The sequence below is a fragment of the Gopherus evgoodei genome, chromosome 23, assembly GCF_007399415.2.
Source record: "Gopherus evgoodei ecotype Sinaloan lineage chromosome 23, rGopEvg1_v1.p, whole genome shotgun sequence".
NCBI lineage: Eukaryota > Metazoa > Chordata > Testudines > Testudinidae > Gopherus > Gopherus evgoodei.
Window position 1 is genome coordinate 284438 of NC_044344.1, and position 20722 is coordinate 305159.

Here is a 20722-nt window from a genome sequence, read left to right on the forward strand (position 1 = left end):
TTGTTAACAGTGCAATAAAAATAACTTCATAGTGTTGTAGGGAAACATTAAAGCCTTTTTGTGTGCTGCTCTCTCCCTTTATAAAAAAATACAGACAATGTTTCTTTAAAAGTCTCCATCTGCAAATCCCATTAGATGTGCATATAAGGTTTCAGATGATTAATAGTTGCCTGCTTTGCTTTGGTTGGAGGGGCTGAGTGTATGCAGGTTAACCCCTCCCTCCCCACTCTCACATTTCACTTCACAAACTTGTCACTCGCTGCCCAGCACAGTATTTAAAAAGTGTTTCACCCATGTCCAGCATTTCACAGGAAGGCAGCTGCAGGCCTTGGGAAACTGTTCAGCCCAATTGCTGCATAGATCTGGTTGGGGTTTTCCAGCTGGGACTATGCAGAAGTTTAGTCAAGCTTCCAAACTAACAAATTTGCAATAGAACAAAATCCACAAACCATTTTTTAGGGGAGGCGGCAGGGGAGATCCAATTCTGTTTTTCCATACAAGTTTGGAGGTATTTTTTTCCCTCTTTCATATCCTTGAAGCCTGAGCCAAATCCAGTTACGAATCTCGGAGCACGGACAGCATAGAGCCAGCAATGGATCCCTCTGTGAGTAGCTGTATGCGAAGTCCCCGTCCCACTACCCCACTCTGGGGGTGCCTGCGGAATGCCCATTCGGAGCTCAGCATAGCAGCAGGAGCGCATCATTACCCACAAGCACCATTCTCGTTCCATCAAAAACCAGACTTTGCTGCATATTCCGATTTCTCAGCCTCTTGTCTGGCCACTGCCCCCCACAGCTTCCCCCGAGAGGAACGCATGTTCGCAGAGCAGCACCCTTCTTTCCAGCATTCTGACTGGCACTTTGCAGCATCCGAGGCCAGAAGGCGGCTAAATCCAGGACTGGCCTTGGGTTCTGGGGAGCTAGAAAGCAGCAGCCCAAACCTAGTGGCTGCTGCAGGGGGCATGAATGAAGATTATGGGGTACCGGGAAACACTACAAATGAAACTGAGAAAAAGTCATCCAAAAGGAAAAAGGAAACCTCAGGTAGGTGGCATGTCACCAGGGATCTGGGGAAGCAAAGTTCACAGAGTCAGAACATCTGTAGGTTCTACAGCAGAGATTAGGAAAGAAACCAATGAGAATTACATTTCAGAATTCTCGACTAGGGAAGAGTGTAGCTGGCAATGTAGAGCACTATTACTGAAGTAGAGTGCTTTCTGTTTGCTGCTCCCTTGCATTTATGTTTGCTTTTCCAGATCTTGGGCCTGAATTAGCTACCTCAGCCTTTCTGTGAGTGTCAGACAGAATCACATGGCATCCCATATATTGGGACCACAGCCCTAAATAAGGAGCAGATACTTTGTGTGGCTGCCATTTGCCCAAGTGTGAAGCAATGGGGGGTGTCAAAGTACAGGCAGCCTGTGCGAGTATGTTAGAAACAGGGAAAGGCAAAACAGGCTCCGGGCTAGTTACTGTCGCTAAGATTAAAGGGATTAAAAAAGGATCAAGACACTCAAAAGTAACACAAAATTCACTGGGAATAAATCACTGTCAGATCTCACACCCCGAGTCATAAAGGAGGAGACATCAGGAAAGCTGTGGACCACTGGATTGCTAAATGCATTCTTCTGCAGCAGTGGGTCCTGTACCATCAGGGCTAGTTCTAAGGGGGATACTCATTCTGTCCTTTAACTAGACATCAGGTAACATTTATATTGCTAGGTGCTGAGAATCTAACAGGAAAATTATGTAACTAATTTTACAAATTATTTGAGAGCTGAATAGCATTGACCTGTCTCTCCATCTTCATTGCTAATGCACCTACCACTGCAGAATCTAGGTTCTGACCTCTGCTATCTGGAGCTGCCCATTGTAGGAAACTATGTTGTAGCGCAGTGCAGGTTAAATGCAGCCAAACATAGAAGGTCATTTTCAGCTGTCTGCAGTCGAAGATGCCTCCTCCCCTCCCCTTTGATACACATTCCACCTTTGTGTCAGTTTGGCTAAGCATTTAATACCTTCAATTCAAATCCAAAATCAGTGGTCGAGTTGGTATTAATGACTTGCCCATTAAACATAACCAGGACATGTTGTCTTCAGCTATAAGAAGAACAGTGCAGATGGGTTTAATTGTGTTGTTGCAACTTTGAAAATGAAAATCTTCCACCTCCTAGTTTTCAAGGATCTCATGGATACTTTGCTGCAGACTTGCTGCTGCTGTCAGTATGAAATATAGACATGGAGAAACTGGTAGTGTCTCTCAAGAAAGCTATTGAGTTAGGTATTTATTATGAGTCCCTCACTGAAGTATTTGTGCCCACCAAAAACACTTATGCATTTATTCTCCCAGCAAACTGGGATATAGGGAAATATCATCCCCAATTTAGAGACCAGGAACTGAGGCACAGAGAGATTAAATGACTTGCCCAAAGTCACACAAGCTGCCTGGGCAGAGCCAGGCATTCAACCCAGATCTCCTGACTTTCTACCCAACATCTTAACTCCAATATCATCTTCTCTCTCTCTCTCTCGTTCTGTCAGTGCCATTGTTAGTCCTAATCTCTGCTCCAGAGAGCTTCTCTTTTCAGTTCTCTGCAGCCATTGGCAGACTGTCTGTGAGTATCTGAAACAGATAATAATCCAAACCTCTTTGAGTCCCAGACTCTAAACTACTCCCTTAGATATTTCATAGTCTCTAGAAACCAAGCTTGATATAATTTTTGGACATCCAAACCCATAAAGGATTTTCAGGCAACAAATGACCATAAAAATAATACAAAGAACAATTTTTCCAGAACAGAAAAACAATATTCCAAGTCATTAGGGTTTTTTTTTAAAGAATTTATGGGATTAAGAAGTAGCCGGGACATCTCACTACATTCCCATTAATGAATATCTTTATTCTTAATAGTTTAATGGGATTCCAAAGCGTGTCCTCATGTGTTAAGCAGATGTCAAATAGTTCCTGACACCTTTCACCCTCTTATTGCTGTGAGCAAACCTTGCCACTCTCTCCTCCCACTTGCTGCCAACTCATATGCCTGTCATTACAGAGGAGCTGTAACCAATGTTGCTACACATGACATCACTGAAATGTAAAATGATTCTCTACCTTCTGGCCAACTGTTTTCATTATTCCTCCTTCTCTAGTTTAACACCTTGCACGGACAGTGTCTCAAAGGTGATTTCATTGCTGCTTTCATTTCATTCACTTCTGTGCTGATAAAGCAGCAGATAAAATTAACAGTACTACTCCTTCCCCTCCCCTAGAATAAAATACAATAAAACAAACAGGGAGAAAGTCCTGTCCCTTTAAACATTCTGATTTTCTGAAATCTAATGGCAGTTCCTTGAAATGCAGCTGGACACACATTTATAGTTTGTTATAAATGGGACACGCTTCCTCTCCTTCCTCCTGAGAATTGGCTCCAGTTAGCTTTAGCAAAATCCAAGTGTCCAAAGAGTGCACTCTTCAGAAGTTAGCAGTTGTTAATAAAGTGAAACAGCAATTATCTACCACCTTGAGACATGCTGCAAGTTAATTCTCTATTATACAGAGCTATGTGATGGTGTCTTACCAGCTACTGTCTTTGCTGTACTGTAGCATAGGCATAGAATTTCAATTACTTGTTTTGGTGCCAAATCCTGTAATTCTTTCTTGGTCTATATTCAGCAGAGGATATACAATAGGGATTTCAGGATTGGGCTCTTTGCTAGTATAGTGCTCCCCAAAAAGTCCAAAACAGGTTTACCTCTGTGATAAACAGGGAGACTTACAGTGTTCTCTCTGTGTAAAAGAAAGATTGACCATTCTGCTTAATCCATGAATTCTTCATTAAAATGCTGTAATGTTTAAACATATTTCTATAACTGTCTAGTACGGGCAGTAACAGTCACAGCAATATTAATATGTGCATGTACTCATGTACATACCTTACACCCACACCCCTTTTCTACTGACTTTTATTAGTAAGAGGCTCTGGTCTACCCTGACTGACAACCTAGGTATGCCCAAGAAAGTCAAGGCAGATGATGGACTAGGATTTGTTTTCACACCTATCATTGCAGTAGTTCTTCTGTACATCAGCCTTAACATTTCCAATTATTGTCTTTATAGATTTCACCAGATTTTCAATACTGTGCAACCATACTCAACACATATAAAAATGGCTTTAACATGATGCCTTGCAATTGCCAACATTACAAAAGCGAAGGAGTTTTAAACTGACTTGTAACTTATGGTATTCTATGTTTTCCATATGATAAAATGACTGTTACCAAGTAAACAAACAATGCCACAGGCACTTAAACAACCTCTTAAATAAAACAACAAATGGTCTGAGTGTTGGAGTGACTAATAAACCCCCGCATGCACTGACTGTGTGAGGCATATATGAGACCCAGAGCAAGCTTTGAACAGACCTTCTATAATCTCATTTTAGACTTTCTGCATGAAGCATTTCCCAGACGACCACAGCACAGAAGACATGTCCAGCCTGTCCATGTCTATCCACACACATTTACAAATAAAACACAGAATCCTGGCAGAAACCCAACTCATTCAGATAGACAGTTTGGATATTTCAGTTTTCTATCACTCAACAAACTAGAAAACCGCGTAGTAAGAACAGGTCACACTAGAACACAGGAAACAGTAAATTAAATTTGGTTATTCTGTTTATTTATCAGCAATTACAAAATGTTTATCCACTGGTCAGCGCTGTTGAATCTGGGGGAGTTGCACTGATGTAACTGAGAGCAGAATTTGGTCCTTTATCTGTATATAAATGAAAACATGCAGAATTTTAATGGGGATGTAGCAGAGATGAGATCTGATGACAGTGTGCAAGGATTCATTTACAACATTTTACATTCATATGGTGCCTTTTATCCTAGGAAAAGCCAAAGATATGTTACAAAATTTTCAAAGGATAGTGTCAGTTCACTTTAAATTCAAAACATAAGGTTTTATAAATCCAAGGATCAATGAAAATAGCCCTATCATTTAAATACCCAACTAAAATAATCTTAAATTTGGATTTAAGCACTCCCCTTGCAGAGTTGCAACCTAGACATTACACCAGTGTGCTGGTGCATTAGAACCAGAGAGTGAAAGTGGTCAGAAATAGTCTATAAATAAAACAAACTGACCAGCCTATTTCCCTTTTCCAAACTCAGTGAAGTGTGCAAAGTAAAGGATCAGCAATAACCATGAGAAGTAAATTCAATTTTTAAAAGTCTTCTTATCTCAATAATGTAATAACACAGGTAAGGAAATCTACCTAAAAATATATGACTTGCCCAACTGTCCCTTGAACGAACTGTTAATTAAACTTTGTATAATTAACTGAGAAGGCACATGGTGTAATGGCTCTAGCTAGGACTCATGAGGATTGGATTCTATTCCTGCTTCTGTAGCTGACTTGGGTAAGTCACTTCTCTGCTCTGTGCCTGTTTTCCTTTTTCTATTTAGTGTGTAAACTCTCTGGGGCAGACCTGGACTTTCGCTATGCGCACATACCATACTGACCACAGTGGGGCCCAGATCTTGGTTGGGGCTTCTATATGCAATATAATTAGTAAATAAGAAACTGTATACTGCAGGAAACCTACTAGAAGGTTAAATAAGTGCTTGACCTAGTTTTCTGATATTTACTTTTACATTTGAAAGAACATACACTGCCTTGTCTTATTGCCTAAGTAAAATATTAACCCTATTTACAATCCTCCATCAAATTTCAAACAAAATCTCCCATGAGAGCCTCTACTAGTCATACCACGGATTGCAGAGAAACATGGAGGTTTTTTTATAGTTGACCTGCATTTGCAATCATGATGCCCTAAAAAGCATGTAGATTCTAATGTGCCTGTTAGCAGATGCTGAAGTCAGAGCTAGTCACAACCTGAGATGCAAATAAAAAGCCAGAGGGCAAGAGCAGTGGAAAGGATGGGGAATCAGTGGCAGGTGTTTCACTTCCACATCTGTGATTAAGTGAAGACTTGACCAAACAGAGACATGAAGATGCAAACATTCTGGGTGAAACATGCTGCAATAATTAGGCTGAATTTTGACTGATTTGTAAATGACACATTAGAGGTACCAGATGTGCATGAAAAGACAGAACAATCAGAATCCTGTTTGTGTTGAAAGGAAGATAGCATCATAGACTCATAGACTTTAGGGTCAGAAGGGACCAATATGATCATCTAGTCTGACCTCCTGCACAAAGCAGGCCACAGAATCTTACCCATCCACTTCTATAACAAACCTCTAACCTATGTCTGAGTTATTGAAGTCTTCAGATTGTGGTTTGAAGACCTCAAGCTGCAGAGAATCCACTAGCAAGTGACCCATGCCCCAAGCTGCAGAGGAAGGTGAAAAACCTCCAGGGCCTCTGCTAATCTGCCCTGGAGGAAAATTCCTTCCCGACCCCAAATATGGCGATCAGCTAAACCCTGAGCATGTGGGCAAGACTCACCAGCCAGCACTCAGGAAAGAATTCTCTGCAGTAACTCAGATCCCATCCCATCACAGACCACTGGGCATACTTACCTGCTGATAATCAAAGATCAATTGCCAAAATTAAGCTATCCCATCATACCATCCCTTCCATAAACTTATCAAGCTTAGTCTTAAAGCCAGATATGTCTTTTGCCCCCACTACTCCCTTTGGAAGGCTGTTCCAGAACTTCACTCCTCTAATGGTTAGAAACCCTCGTCTAATTTCAAGTCTAAACTTCCTAGTGTCCAGTTTATACTCATTTGTTCTTGTGCCTACATTGGTACTAAGCTTAAATAATTCCTCTCCCTCCCTAATATTAATCCCTCTGATATATTTATAAAGAGCAAGCATATCCCCCCTCAACCTTTTTTAGGTTAGGCTAAACAAGCCAAGCTCTTTGAGTCTCCTTTCATAAGACAGGTTTTCCATTCCTCGGATCATCCTAGTAGCCCGTCTCTGAACCTGTTCCAGTTTGAATTCATCCTTCTTAAACATGGGAGACCAGAACTGCACACAGTATTCCAGATGAGGTCTCACCAGTGCCTTATATAATGGTACTAACACCTCCTTATCTTTACTGGAAATACCTCGCCTGATGCATCCTAACTGCATTAGCTTTTTTAACGGCCATATCACATTGGCGGCTCATAGTCATCCTGTGATCAACCAATATTCCAAGGTCCTTCTCCTCCTCTGTTGCTTCCATCTGATGTGTCCCCAATTTATAACTAAAATTCTTATTATTTATCCCTAAATGCATGACCTTGCACTTTTCACTATTAAATTTCATCCTATTACTATTACTCCAGTTTACAAGGTCATCTAGATCTTCCTGTATGATATCCCGGTCCTTCTCTGTGTTAGCAATACCTCCCAGCTTTGTGTCATCCGCAAACTTTATTAGCACATTCCTGCTTTTTGTGCCAAGGTCAGCAATAAAAAGGTTAAATAAGATCGGTCCCAAAACTGATCCTTGAGGAACTCCACTAGTAACTTCCTTCCAGCCTGACAGTTCACCCTTCAGTACGACCCATTGTAGTCTCCCCTTTAACCAGTTCCTTATCCACCTTTCAATTCTCATATTGATCCCCATCTTTTCCAATTTAATTAATAATTCCCCATGTGGAACCATGTCAAATGCCTTACTGAAATCGAGGTAAATTAGATCTACTGCATTTCCTTTGTCTAAATAATCTGTCACCTTCTCAAAGAAGGAGATCAGATTGGTTTGGCACGATCTACCTTTTGTAAAACCATGTTGTAATTTGTCCCAGTTACCATTGACCTCAATGTCCTTACCTACTTTCTCCTTCAAAATTTTTTCCAAGACCTTATATACTACAGACGTCAAACTAACAGGCCTATAGTTACTCGGATCACTTTTTTCCCCTGTCTTAAAGATAGGAACTATGTTAGCAATTCTCCAGTCGTACGATACAACCCCTGAGTTTACCGATTAATTAAAAATTCTTGCTAATGGGCTTGCAATTTCATGTGCCAGTTCCTTTAATATTCTTGGATGAAGATTATCTGGGCCCTCCGATTTTGTCCCATTAAGCTGTTCAGGTTTGGCTTCTACCTCAGATGTGGTAATATCCACCTCCATATCCTCATTCCCATTTGTTATCCTTCCATTATCCCTAAGCTCCTCATTACCCTTATTAAAGACTGAGGCAAAGTATTTATTTAGATATTGGGCCATGCCTAGGTTATCCTTAACCTCCATTCCATCCTCAGTGTTTAGCGGTCCCACTTCTTCTTTCTTTGTTTTCTTCTTATTTATATGGCTATAGAACCTTTTACTATTGGTTTTAATTCCCTTTGCAAGATCCAACTCTACATGGCATTTGGCCTTTTTCACTTTATCCCTACATGTTCTGACCTCACTAAAGTAGCTTTCCTTGCTAATCCTACCCATCTTCCACTCCTTGTAGGCTTTCTGCTTTTTCTTAATCATCTCTCTGAGATGCTTGCTCATCCAGCTTGGTCTACAACTTCTGCCTATGTTTTTTTTCCCCTTTCTTGGGATGCAGGCTTCTGATAGTTTCTGCAACTTCGACTTAAAGTAATTTCAGGCATCCTCCACATTTAGATCCACAAGTTCTTCAGTCCAATCTGCTTCCCTAACTAATTTCCTTAATTCTTTAAAGTTAGCCCTTTTGAAGTCAAAAACCCTAGTCCCAGATCTATTTTTGTTTATCCTTCCATCTAGTTTGAACTGAATTAGCTCATGATCACTCGAACCAAGGTTGTCCCCTACAACCATTTCTTCTATGAGGTCCTCACTACTCACCAAAACCAAATCTAAAATGGCATCCCCTCTTGTTGGTTCTTCAACTACTTGGTGAAGAAATCCATCAGCTATCACATCCAGAAAAATCTGAGCCCTATTATTCTTACTAGCACTTGTCCTCCAGTCTATATCTGGGAAGTTAAAGTCTCCCATAATCACACAATTCCCATTAGTGTTTACTTCATTAAAAACATTAAAGAGGTCTCTATCCATATCCAAGTCAGATCCCGGCGGTCTGTAGCACACTCCAAGCACTATCTCAGGGGAGGATCTAGTAGCTTTCTTTCCCAGTGTGATTTTTGCCCAGACTGACTCTGTCTTATCCATTCTATCACTTCTTATTTCTTTACAGTTAACCTCCTCATTGATATACAATGCTACTCCACCGCCTTTGCCTTTATTTCTGTCTTTCCTAAACAGCACATAGCCTTCAATACCTGTACTCCAGGTCATGACTACTATTCCCAGATACAGCACTCTGGGACAATACAATGAGCTTTTCACTTAATGCAGCCCATTTTTGCAGCTTATTAATAAATAATAATATACACATTGGATATCTAGAATGCTTTTTACCAAAGATCTCAAAGCACTTTGCAAGTTTCAGCTACATAAATCAATTATGAGCTATTACTGTGAAACACCTCTTTGAACTGGCCCATAAACCATTGACATCTTCTCCTCAACAAGCTCTCAGACATGCTGAAATGTTAAAATCATCAAGACTAAATTCAACATATCAGGGAAAAAAAGACAGCAGAACTAACACAATGCTGTTGAATTTGCTCGTACTGCACATTCCCTGCCTCCTTATTCCTCTTCCTTTGTGACCCCCCTGTATAACTTTCTATTGTAGAGTCTTTGGGGCAGATACCTTATTTGTTTCGGCTCTTTTTAAAGTATCCATCATACTGAGGGTGCTATACAAACAGCAAATAAATAATATGAAAACTGTCCCAAGGATCCACCCTGTTCTGCTTGCAGCAAACAAAAGTTGAAGCTGCAGAAGTCTCTGTAGGAGATCTTTCTTATTTTTTGTAATATTTTTGTAAGTTTCAGTTCCAAATTTCAGCACATCCTGCCTGCACTTATCAGAGTAGCACTGACTTGAATCTGCATTAGGGAAGAAAAAGATGACTATCCCTTCATCTTTTATAGTGATCTTTCCTGCACCTCTTTCTTTACACCTGGCCTGTGTAACATATGAAACGATTACTGCTGCTACTGGCTAGTCTCTTCCGTAGACATGTCTTTTCACAAGAAAGTGTAAAATGTCAATTCACCAGCTCAGTTTAACTGGATTTTTCTGCAGGCATCCACCTGTCGACACAAGTACAGTTAAGGCAGGAAGAAAACCTATCAAAAGCCATCAGGTGGCATGCTTAATTGCCCCAGCCCTAGGCTGGCTTGGGACGTTCATTTACATCAAACCTTTTACTTTAGCAATTAGACTGTTCTAATTTTGTGCTAGCAGAGATAATGCTGAATCAAACTAAACAACTAAGTGTTGTCAGAATCTAGGAAGACTCAGTGGTTTGGAAATTATGATTAACTTAACTGTAATGAAACAGCTACAGAAACTCTCTTCCCACTCTGGATGATCTCAGAGGGACCAAAGGAAAACTGGTTCCCTAGATTATGAGGACTTTACATGTTGATCATGTTATCTTTGAGTAGAGCTACATCTGAAATAGTTTGCCAGATAATATACCTCCTTGAGGTGCACACTGATAAGAACTTCTAGTTACTTTAGGAACAGATGTCAAATGAGTCACTATCTATGAAATCATTTAACTTGGACAACATGAATGCACATGGTGAAAGCCACAGACACACACACACATCCTATTAGCTGAGATTTTGGAATCCTGTGACTTGTTCCATAACAGCAAATCTTTCAGCATCTTGCTTTTTTAACTAGCTAGAATAAATATGCCCCCAAAGCCTTCAGCATAAGAAAACGTTACTTCAAAGACATTATGCAGACACTCCAATGTTTTTGTAACCTCTTCATTGACTGGGAGGGGAAAAAAACTACAGAAATTTACAAAATGTCAATAATTAAAACTTCAGGTGCATAGCAACTGGCTAGGAAACCCCATGCACATCTAGCAACCAAATGTGTCCCTGTACATGCACTACCAACTGACCTTCATGCTTCAGTGCTTAAGCCAAGCTCTAACTATTAGGGGGTTAAGATGAGGCCCCTTCATGGGGGGGTAGTTTATCTTACATCTGCCTACTGGGACATTTCTTGTACCTTGTTCTGAAACACTGTCATAGCCTGGACCTCACACTAGACTCTAATCCAACATGACAATTTCTATGACCAGGGCACGTTTCCTTTCGGCTTCTCAGTTCAGATTTAAAGTCTCAAATTCAAAGTGAGTCTCCCCGAAAGTTGCAGCTGTAACAGAGCTGATGTCTCAGCTGTTACAAAATGCTACACGCAGCTATTTTGGATAGACTGTTGCTCACTCCAGCAGTACCCCAAAATGTGCTGCAGAAATCAATTCTGGATAACAGCAATGGGAGAGGCAGGCTATGAGTTACGGGTGAGAGAGAAGCTTTCTCAAAATATTTGCAGAGAAACTGTTCTGTGTCTAACTCTGCGCAGTGTGGCTGAAGTGGGCAGAGGATGAAGCCAGGTAACCATTGTTTCTGTGTCACTGCTCTCACAAATGTGTTCTTTCGCCTTTCTTCTCATGGGGACAGATTTTGATTGCAATCACACTGGTGTAAATCCAGAGTAAATCCCCTGACTTTACTGGATTGACTCAAGATTTACACTCTGGCCCATCATCCTTTTATAAATCACTGATCAACTTTGTCCCTCTCCCTCTGCGTGCAAAGGTTGATGCAGATCTTGTTTTGGAAATTTTATGGCACAAAGACACCAATACATTTTGGCTCCCATGTGTCTTTGTTGCACAACAGCCCCCTTAGGGAAAACCTGTTTGATTAAGCTGCAGATGTGAGCATGGCAGAGATGTGAGCTCCAGGGAGAGGATGAAGGTCTGAAAATGTTCACAGTCTGTCATAAATGCCACCATATCTTTCCCAGTGATACTAGAGGACTTTCTGGGTTGGGATCTTTTTGTGGATTGTGCTGGAGAGAAAAACCTTTCTAAAGCAAGGACTTGCAATATTTCATGTGCATTCTGTATTTTCCACATCCTATTGCCAAAACTCCAAAGACAAGGAAAGCCAGTTTCCACTTTTGGAAAGGCACAAAAACCACAATCATAATTAAGCAGCCAGTCTCTTTAGCAGCTCTGTGTGGCATATGGCCCATGCCACAGGCTCCAAGTTACTCAGCCTATTCCTTTCCCCAAGATAATCAGCCTGAGGAACAGAGTTAAAATCATTAAAGACGACTGAAATAGTTTCTTAACAAAAAAGACCAGTGAAATTACCTTCTTTAGAAATGATTCACTCACATGAGGCAAACTGGGAAACTTCAGCTAGGGCAGAATGTTGCTGCTTCCTTGCTTAGACTACACTGGCTACTAATTTGTGCAGATACAATTTGTGTTATCGGCTTCAATCACTACAGCCTTGCATGATTTGGGTCCTGGCTACATCAGAGATTGCAGTTCTCCTCATGCTGCCCCTAGAGAGCAGAGAGCAGCTGGGAATCTCCTGAGCTGGAAGCTCTCAGGAGCTGGTGGCAAGGGCCTCTCCTCATGGGGTCCTCAGCTAAGAAATTTGCTTCCTCCTGCTGCTCTGTCAACCCCCAAAACTTGTTGACCTTTGGGGAATGATGTGAGGCTGGTCTGTTTACTCAGGAAGATGGTGAAGTGGAGGATTTCTGTGAACATAAGAACGGCCATACTAGGTCAGACCAAAGGTCCATTTAGCCCAGTGTCCGGTCTTCTGACAGTGGCCAGTGCCAGGTGCCCCAGAGGGAATGAACAGAACAGGTAATCATCAAGTGATCCATTTCCTGTCACTCATTCCAAGCTTCTGGCAAACAGAGACTAGGATCGCCATCCCTGCCCATCCTGGCTAACAGACATTGATGGACCTATACTCCATAAATGTATCTAGTTCTTTTTAAAATCCTTTTATAGTCTTGGCCTTCACAACATCCTCTGGCAAAGAGTTCCACAGGTTGACTGGTGTTGTGTGAAGAAATACTTCCTTTTGTTTGTTTTAAACCTGCTGCCTAATAAACCTCTGCAATTGGGTTTGATGCTGGGTGGAATATTTTGAGGTGATTTTTCCTCTTAGTTTGTTATTTGGTTGGGAGGTGGGTTAAAGATCAAGCTACAATGAACAGATTGTTAGAAATGAAAAACATTTTTTAGAAATGTAGCCAAGGACAATTTCACCAGGTAATGCTGGCAGTTCCTAGCAGAAATTATCGTTCATGGGAGTTGCATGTAATTTCTTTATTTCTGATGGGCAGCACTAAGAGTGAACACATTATGAATCCTAAATTTAAACCTAATAGATTACTCCAGTTGGTTTCCTTTGACAAACAAATTGAGCATTTGGTAAATGCTGTTGCATTATATATCCATTGCTGTTGCATTATATATCCATTGCTCTCTCTCTTCTGTACAGAAGCAATGGATATATAATGCAACAGCATTTACCAAATGCTCAATTTGTTTGTCAAAGGAAACCAACTATTATATATATATTGCTTCTCCAATCTTCTTTTGTGCATCTCCTTGAAATAACTCAATAATAGTATTGCTATTATTGGGGTTGGGGGTAGGAGAGAGAGAGAGAAATAGAACAGTTTATACTGCTCTGAAAATATGTGAACATTAATCCCCAGAATAGCTCCCTTCTTTTTCCAAAATGCTGGCTGCTGCGGAATACTGGGTTCTCCTTGTCTCCCTTCTGGCTATATAGAAAACTGGAACCTGAAGGTCTTTAGATAAGGGCTTGATGGGGTGGCTAATTCTGAGCAGAGAGCTGATGAAATAAGTGCATTCATTTGCATATATTTATTAAGCCTAGCTGGAGTTGATGCATCCCAGTTCATGTCACATTTCAGTGAGGTTCCAAAGCTGCTATTTTGCACTGCAAGGTGTTTGCCAGCCCTGACATCACCGCGTCTTCATGCTGACTTTCCTAAATGGTGAAGATATTGACAAACAGCAGAGCTAGAAGTTGGTTAAAGAACAAAGTTGAGCGCTGCAGGGAAAATTTACTGCAAAACCCAAAGTTCAGCAAGGGCCAAATGTTCAGGGCAGCTTGGCAAGGTGTACATTGTCCTCCACCAGTGGTCTTACTTCCTCCCCCTCCTCTTCATCCTTCCAACACTGCCAGAGTTTCTGTCTTCCCAATGAAGTAAGCAGATGCTCCCGAATGTGTGGAGCTTTTCATTTCAGATAGCGATTGGAAACACAATGGAAAATGGCATCGTTAAACAATTATAGATTTTTCAAAAACAAGCCCTTGAGATGAGACAAAACTTTCCACTGGCTACAAAACCTCTTTCACTTCCATTGAAACCAGCCAGCTGACATCTCAGTGCTAGAACTTGTAGAACAAGTTCCTGTCACAAGGGCATGGGCTTTGCCTTTGCACACTGAAGCAGAGGAGCTGTGTCCCTCTGTTGCTTAGATATATACAATAATCATTCCTTTATAATAAACCGATCTTACTTTGCATGTGGCTATGGTCATTGTCAGAGCGTTTTAAAATGGGGCTTGGACAGCAGCTCTCCAGCTTGGACTCGCAAGGCCAGCTTTGAAAAATGTGACTTTCCCAGGGGTATATGACAACTGAGTGTACGATCAACGAAAAACAGCTCAGGGCACTTCAATAGAAGCTGAGTAACTCTAAAAGACATGATGCCACCAGTGGTCTCACCCCACTCTACTCATTGCTGTATTCACCCTAGTGAGATCTTTTCTGTGGTTACGTTCACAACCCAAACACATTTCCAGAAGAACCTGCAGGCACCAGACCCAACTGGGTTGGGTCTTATAAACCCTGCTCAGAGCCACCCACTAGTCCAAGGTCATTGCCTCGTCAGTGTGGGTGGGTTATACTCAGCACCTTTGCTTCCTCATCCCCCAAAGCTGGATCCAAGCCCTAGTGTGCGCAAAATGACATACACCAGTAGAGGTCACCACACACCTCATTAAGTGCAGGCCTAACCAGAGACCTGGAATGGTTGGGTCATTACACTAATTGAATCTATTTCCCTATGTTAAGTTCTCCTCACACCTTCTATGGGTCATCTTAATTATCACTTCAAAAGTTTTTTTTCTCCTGCTGATGATAGCTCATCTCAATTGATTAGACTTTTCCTGTTGGTATGCATACTTCCACCTTTTCATGTTCTCTGTATGTATAAATATCTCCTGTCTGTGTGTTCCATTCTATGCATCTGAAGAAGTGAGCTGTAGCTCACGAAAGCTCATGCTGAAATAAATTTGTTAGTCTCTAAGGTGCCACAGTACTCCTGTTCTTATTAAGTGCACTGGCATTGAGACCAATACTTAACTAAAATCTGAGGCACCAGCAATCTAGGTAGGTGATGGTATATGTATATAAAAAACGGTAAGTGAAAGGGAAGGCCTGATAGTGCTAGCTGGAGACAAGCACAATGCAGCCAAATGATGTGCAAGCTTCCTCCACACAGCTCTGCCAATGCCCCCTCAGTCCTGCCCCAGAGTCCATGATGTTCCAGCCCTGTGCTCCCAGACCTCCAGCCTCCCATCAGTTCTGTGCCTAAAACTGATAATAGTGTCCAACTGTGTGACTGATGCTGTGAGGTGGGATGGAATCGGGTCATTAAACAAGCTTTCACTTGGGACCTAAACCAAGATTCTATCAGTTCTCTTTGATGCATATAATTGTGTTAGCCATTATGACTGCAATTTACACGTAAAGTATGCTTGCCTCTTAGAAAATCAGGATTCCAGTAGAAAGTCAGAAGCCAGCAGCAAAGCACGGAAGGAGAGGACAGCTTTCACCAAGGAGCAGCTGCGGGAATTAGAAGCTGAATTTGCTCACCATAATTATTTGACAAGGCTCAGGAGATATGAGATAGCTGTGAATCTGGATCTCACCGAGAGACAGGTACCTCTGGAATATCTTCCTCCTCAGCTGTACCCCACTGACAGGGCTATTCCTGCCTAGACAGAAGGGTGTATGTACAATATATTCACATTGCACCCATTTCTACTTTTGCAAATGTGCATAAATATTTGCACACAACCTGAATAACTTTGTAGCAAATCTAACAAATGCAATTTAACATGGAGATAATTGAGAAGCTGATTTCTGGTATTTGGCTAAAAATATACATTTAATTAAATTTTTAAGCTGCAAAAACCATTTCTGAATGACTGGTGTCTAAGTGCCTTCAGACGACCTATCCCATTCACTGGCACAAACCAAAAGGCTGCTACTTAATAAGAAAGGATAGGCGGCAGCTCCCAGGTGCTGATAACCAGGACTGAGCTAAGCCTTCAAGGTCCACAATGTTAGGGTGACCAGACAGCAAAAATCAGGATGGGGGGTGGGGGGTGGTAATAAGCGCCTATATAACAGTAGGCCCCAAATATCGGAACTGTCCCCATAAAATCAGGACATCTGGTCACCCTAGCTCCACAAACTCTGCAGCATCCCAAGGAGCCCAGCAGTAAATGAAACAAGGGTCCAGGGGATGTTAGATTCTCATTTGATGAGCTGTCTTCTTTCAGGCTAAGGGAATGTTGTGAACTGACTAGGGAGTATAAGAGTGAGGGGAGTGAAGAGTTTGAGGGTCACTATGCTCTCAGTTTCCTGGTCTGCTCTTAGGAAGGGTTCTTCTATCAAGCCTTAATAGTTGGGTAATAAAGGAATTACTCAAGTGAAGAAAGGAAAATAGTATATGCTTAGCTGACTCAGATAGGCCTATTAGAAATATGATAGGCAGATGCATAGAGTACTCCTGTGGGAATTCTCTGTCATTGTGTGTGCACAGAATTTGTGGCCCCCGCAGATTTCTGTGCTTCTCCACAGAAAAATTACTTCTGATGGGGAAGCAAAGGGAAGCCACAAGAGTAGTCATGCTCCCCATTCCTGGCAACGCAGGCAGATCAATTTGGGCACCCAGAGCAGCTGGTAGAGATGTAAATCACTGAGGTGGGGAGGAGCTGGGCAGTCATACATGTGTGAGACAGACACTGTCCCTCTTGCTTGCTACTGCGTCAGGATCAGCATGGAGGGGTGGTGCTTTGGAGTATTTCTGAAGAGGTAGGCGTGGGGCAGGCTCTAGTCACTCAGTGAATTGTTCCCTTTGTCTTTGTGAATTCCCTCAGGAGTATAAAACAGGTGTACAAATTTTAAGGCTCCTTTACATTGCCAGAGTGGTGTAAAGGAGCCTTACTGTAAAGGCCTTATAAATGCTTATGGTGCTTTGGTGATTAGAACTGGTCTAAGTTTTTGGACTGAAATTTTCCTAGTAAAATGTGCTCCTGTTTGCTACTGGCCTTTTTGGAGATAGTCAGTATCCAGTATAAATTGTGAATTTGAGTCCCCAGCCCTCGCTTGCGTGCTCTTCAGTTGCCTATGATGTAACACTGAGCATATGGCTGCATATATATTTGTTGACTAATAGCTAGAAATAAAGGGTTGATACTAGCTACATTACTAATAGACAGAGAGGGTTTGGTGATTTCCTCCAATTCTCTCCACTCCCTTTCTCCATTCATTGTGTTGTAGGTTATATAAATTATCAAAATAACTGAAACCAGCTTGATTATATTCCACTATTTTGACCCAAAAAAATGCAGAATTTTGCAGAGCGAGACAAGAGAGACATCTTTTATTGGCCCACTTCTGTCAGTGAGAGAAACAAGCTTTTGAGCTTACACAGAGCTCTTCTTCAGGTCTTCTTCTTCAGAAGGCCTCTGTGTAAATTCGAGAGCTTGTCTCTCACTGACAATAAAAGCTATGACTTCACCCACCTTGTCTCTCTAGTATCCTGGGACTGACATGGCTAGGAGAACACTGTATAGGTGCATGAAGAGACAGATAATGGGGAGCTGATGAATAATTCCTTCCTTTTCTCATCCAGGTCAAAGTGTGGTTTCAAAACCGAAGGATGAAGTGGAAACGTGTGAAGGGTGGGCAGCCAGTGTCCCCTCATGAGCATGACACAGAAGATATGGACTCTGCTGCCTCCCCAAGCTCTGAATAGCTCCTCACCTGTAGTAATGTACTGACAAATGCAGGAAGGGTTGTCAGAGAACTGATGCCACACAGTTTAGCAGCAGCTGCATCATTAACAGGTGCCCCTCCCTGCTCAAATCATCTCATCCTCCTGTGACTCTGGAAGTGGTGCACCTTAACATGCCTTGGGGGCTGTAAAGGGCACACAGGAAAGTCCAGAGAAGGGTCTGACTGAACTCTCACCACTGCCATCTTGGCAGTGCCAGTATTTCTTCAAAATAATAACTAAACCCACTGACTATGAAACAAATAAAGCTGACTAGAGCTGGATTTCTAAGAACCAATAATGGTCTTCAAGTCCTCAAAAGACACAGTTTAGAGGCTCCAGTTCAGGGTTCGGTGAGGCAGTAATGTAGCTCCCCAACATATAACCTTATCCAGCATCTCTCTTTGGTCACTGCTATTTGTCAAACCATAAAGGACTTGAGCATTTCACAGAAGTGCTTTCTTCGTGCATCACTCCACGAGTAACGAACACTCTGGTCTCCACTGATGTTTCTTGTGTCATTCAAACTGAAAATATAAATGGTTATAAGCAAGTCTGGGGGGCAGTGGGAATGTCAAACAAAAGTGTGGCCCACCAAATGCTATATTGGCCTCCAGCCATCAGTTTTGGAAGGGATCATTCCCATAAGGACAAGGGCTCCATTTAGAGCTGAGATGGCAGGCACCTTGCTGATAGGCCTGTGTGAATGAGATACTGGAGGTTTGTTTAATTAATCTTAGTATAGCTACTGAAATCAGAACATTAAATCTCACAGGGAATATTTTCATAACCACTGCCACCAAGTATCAAACCAAGCGTAATGAGGTCATGAATCACCACTGTTCTGCCCTGGACACTGAACTATAGCTGGTTATATCTTCTGAAAGAACATTGCTCCTTTCTGTTGTGTTTGTCACACTTCCAGGGCTGGTTCCAGGGTTTTTGTCGCCCCAAGCAGCAAAAAGAAAAAAAAAAGAGCCGTGATCGTGATCTGCAGCTCTACCGCTGCAGCTTCAGTCTTTGGTGGCAATTCGGCAGCTGGTCCTTCACTCCGAGAGGGAGTGAGGGACCGGCCGCTGAATTGTCGCCGAAGTCGGGACATGCCGCCCCTCACAGTTGGCCGCCCCAAGCAGCTGCTTGTTGGGCTGGTGCCTGGAGCCAGCCCTGCACAGTTCTTTCTTGAATGCCTCTGGGTATTATCTGCTGTTTCCTTTGTTACAACTCAGGACTATCTGGGTGAGCAGAAAACAATGTACTGTGAAATGATTAGTTGACTTTATCAGTCTTAAGTTCTTGTTTCTTTTTCTCTTGGGATCAAAACTTTCTTCCAGAAGGCATGCAAGTATGTATATGTGAATTATGTATGAATATACATGTCCATAATGTTCTATGGATAAATATTTACAATACATGCACTCAGGGCTGGATTAAGTCTCCTGTGGGCCCAGGGCTATTAGATTTTGTGGGGCCCTTGTACACAGGTCAATTATGGCATAGAGGCTATTAATGCTGTACTAAACTTGCCTTTTAATGAACATAAAGCCATTCTGTGGTTATATTTCAGTCTTAAAATGTGCAGAATATAGTTAAATTAATTCAAAATAGCCTACTTCTTACCTTGGAACAGCTGTTATATTAGTTTCTTTCTGGGAGGGAGCTTAGGTGCATGAAAGGAGTCTGAGCTGGGACAAGGGGTTGGGGTACAGGAGGGGGTCTGAGGTGTAGGCTCTGGCTGGGAGGCACTTACCACAGGTGGCTCCCGGCCGGCGGTCAACAGGGCTCAGGCCTGCCTGTCTGCCATAGCCCCATGCCGCTCCCGGAAGCAGCCAGCTGCTGGCACATCTCCGCACGCCCCCATCAGGGGCCGCAGAGATGTGCCAGCAGCTGTCCACTTCCGGGAGTGGCATGGGGCCACGGCACGCCAGGGCCGCCCAGAGGTGGGGGCAAGTGGGGCAATTTGCCCCGGGCCCCGCAGGGGCCCCCATGAGAATACAGCATTCTATAGTATTGCAACTTTTTTTATGGAAGAGGCCCCCAAAATTGCTTTGCCCCAGGCCCCCTGAATCCTCTGGGCAGCCCTGCAGCACGCATGCAGCCTGCCTGAGCCCTGCTGCAGTGGGGCCAGGACCAGTGCTAGGGTTTTGAGCGCCCTAGGCGGACGGCAATTTCACCGCTCCGCGTGCTGGTCCCGCGGCTCCGGTGAAGCTGCTGCAGTCGTGCCTGCGGGCGGTCCACTGGAGCCACGCGAGCAGCCGACTGTCCGCAGGCACCACTGCGGCAGCTCCATGGGAGCTGCCTGCCACCACTCCTCTAGCGCCCTGACCCAGGGGACCCCTGGGCTGTCAGCTGCCGCGGCGGCACCCTGACCCAGGGTCAGTGCGCCTCCACGGCAGCCGCACCCCAGGATTTCCCTGGGCCAGGGGCCCCCTGGGCTGCCGGCTGCCGCGGCGGCGCCCTGACCCAGGGGCCCCCTGGGCTGCCGGCTGCCGCGGAGGCACCCTGACCCAGGGGCCCCCTGGGCTGCCAGCTGCCGCGGCGGCGCCCTGACCCAGGGGGCCCCTGGACTGTGGGCTGCCGCGGAGGTGCCCTGACCCAGGGGACACCCTGGGCTGCCGGCTGCCACCGGCAGAACAGACTCCCTCTCTGTCCCAGCAGCAGCGGCTGCTCAACCATTTAAAAAAAATTGGGGGGTGCTTTTTGGTGCCCCCAAATCTTGGTGCCCTAGGCAACCGCCTAGTCCGCCTAAATGGTT

At 43.2% G+C, this 20722-nt stretch overlaps 1 protein-coding gene across 1 annotated transcript; it reads left to right on the forward strand.

Annotated features, from left to right (window-relative positions):
* Positions 1-321: 321 nt before the first annotated feature.
* MEOX1 (mesenchyme homeobox 1) lies at positions 322-18934 on the forward strand. Its single transcript, XM_030541464.1, has 3 exons — positions 322-1043; positions 15673-15845; positions 17830-18934. Exons 1-3 carry the CDS (start codon positions 593-595, stop codon positions 17950-17952), a joined length of 747 nt encoding a protein of 248 aa, XP_030397324.1. The 5' UTR covers positions 322-592; the 3' UTR covers positions 17953-18934.
* The last annotated feature ends 1788 nt before the right edge of the window (positions 18935-20722 follow it).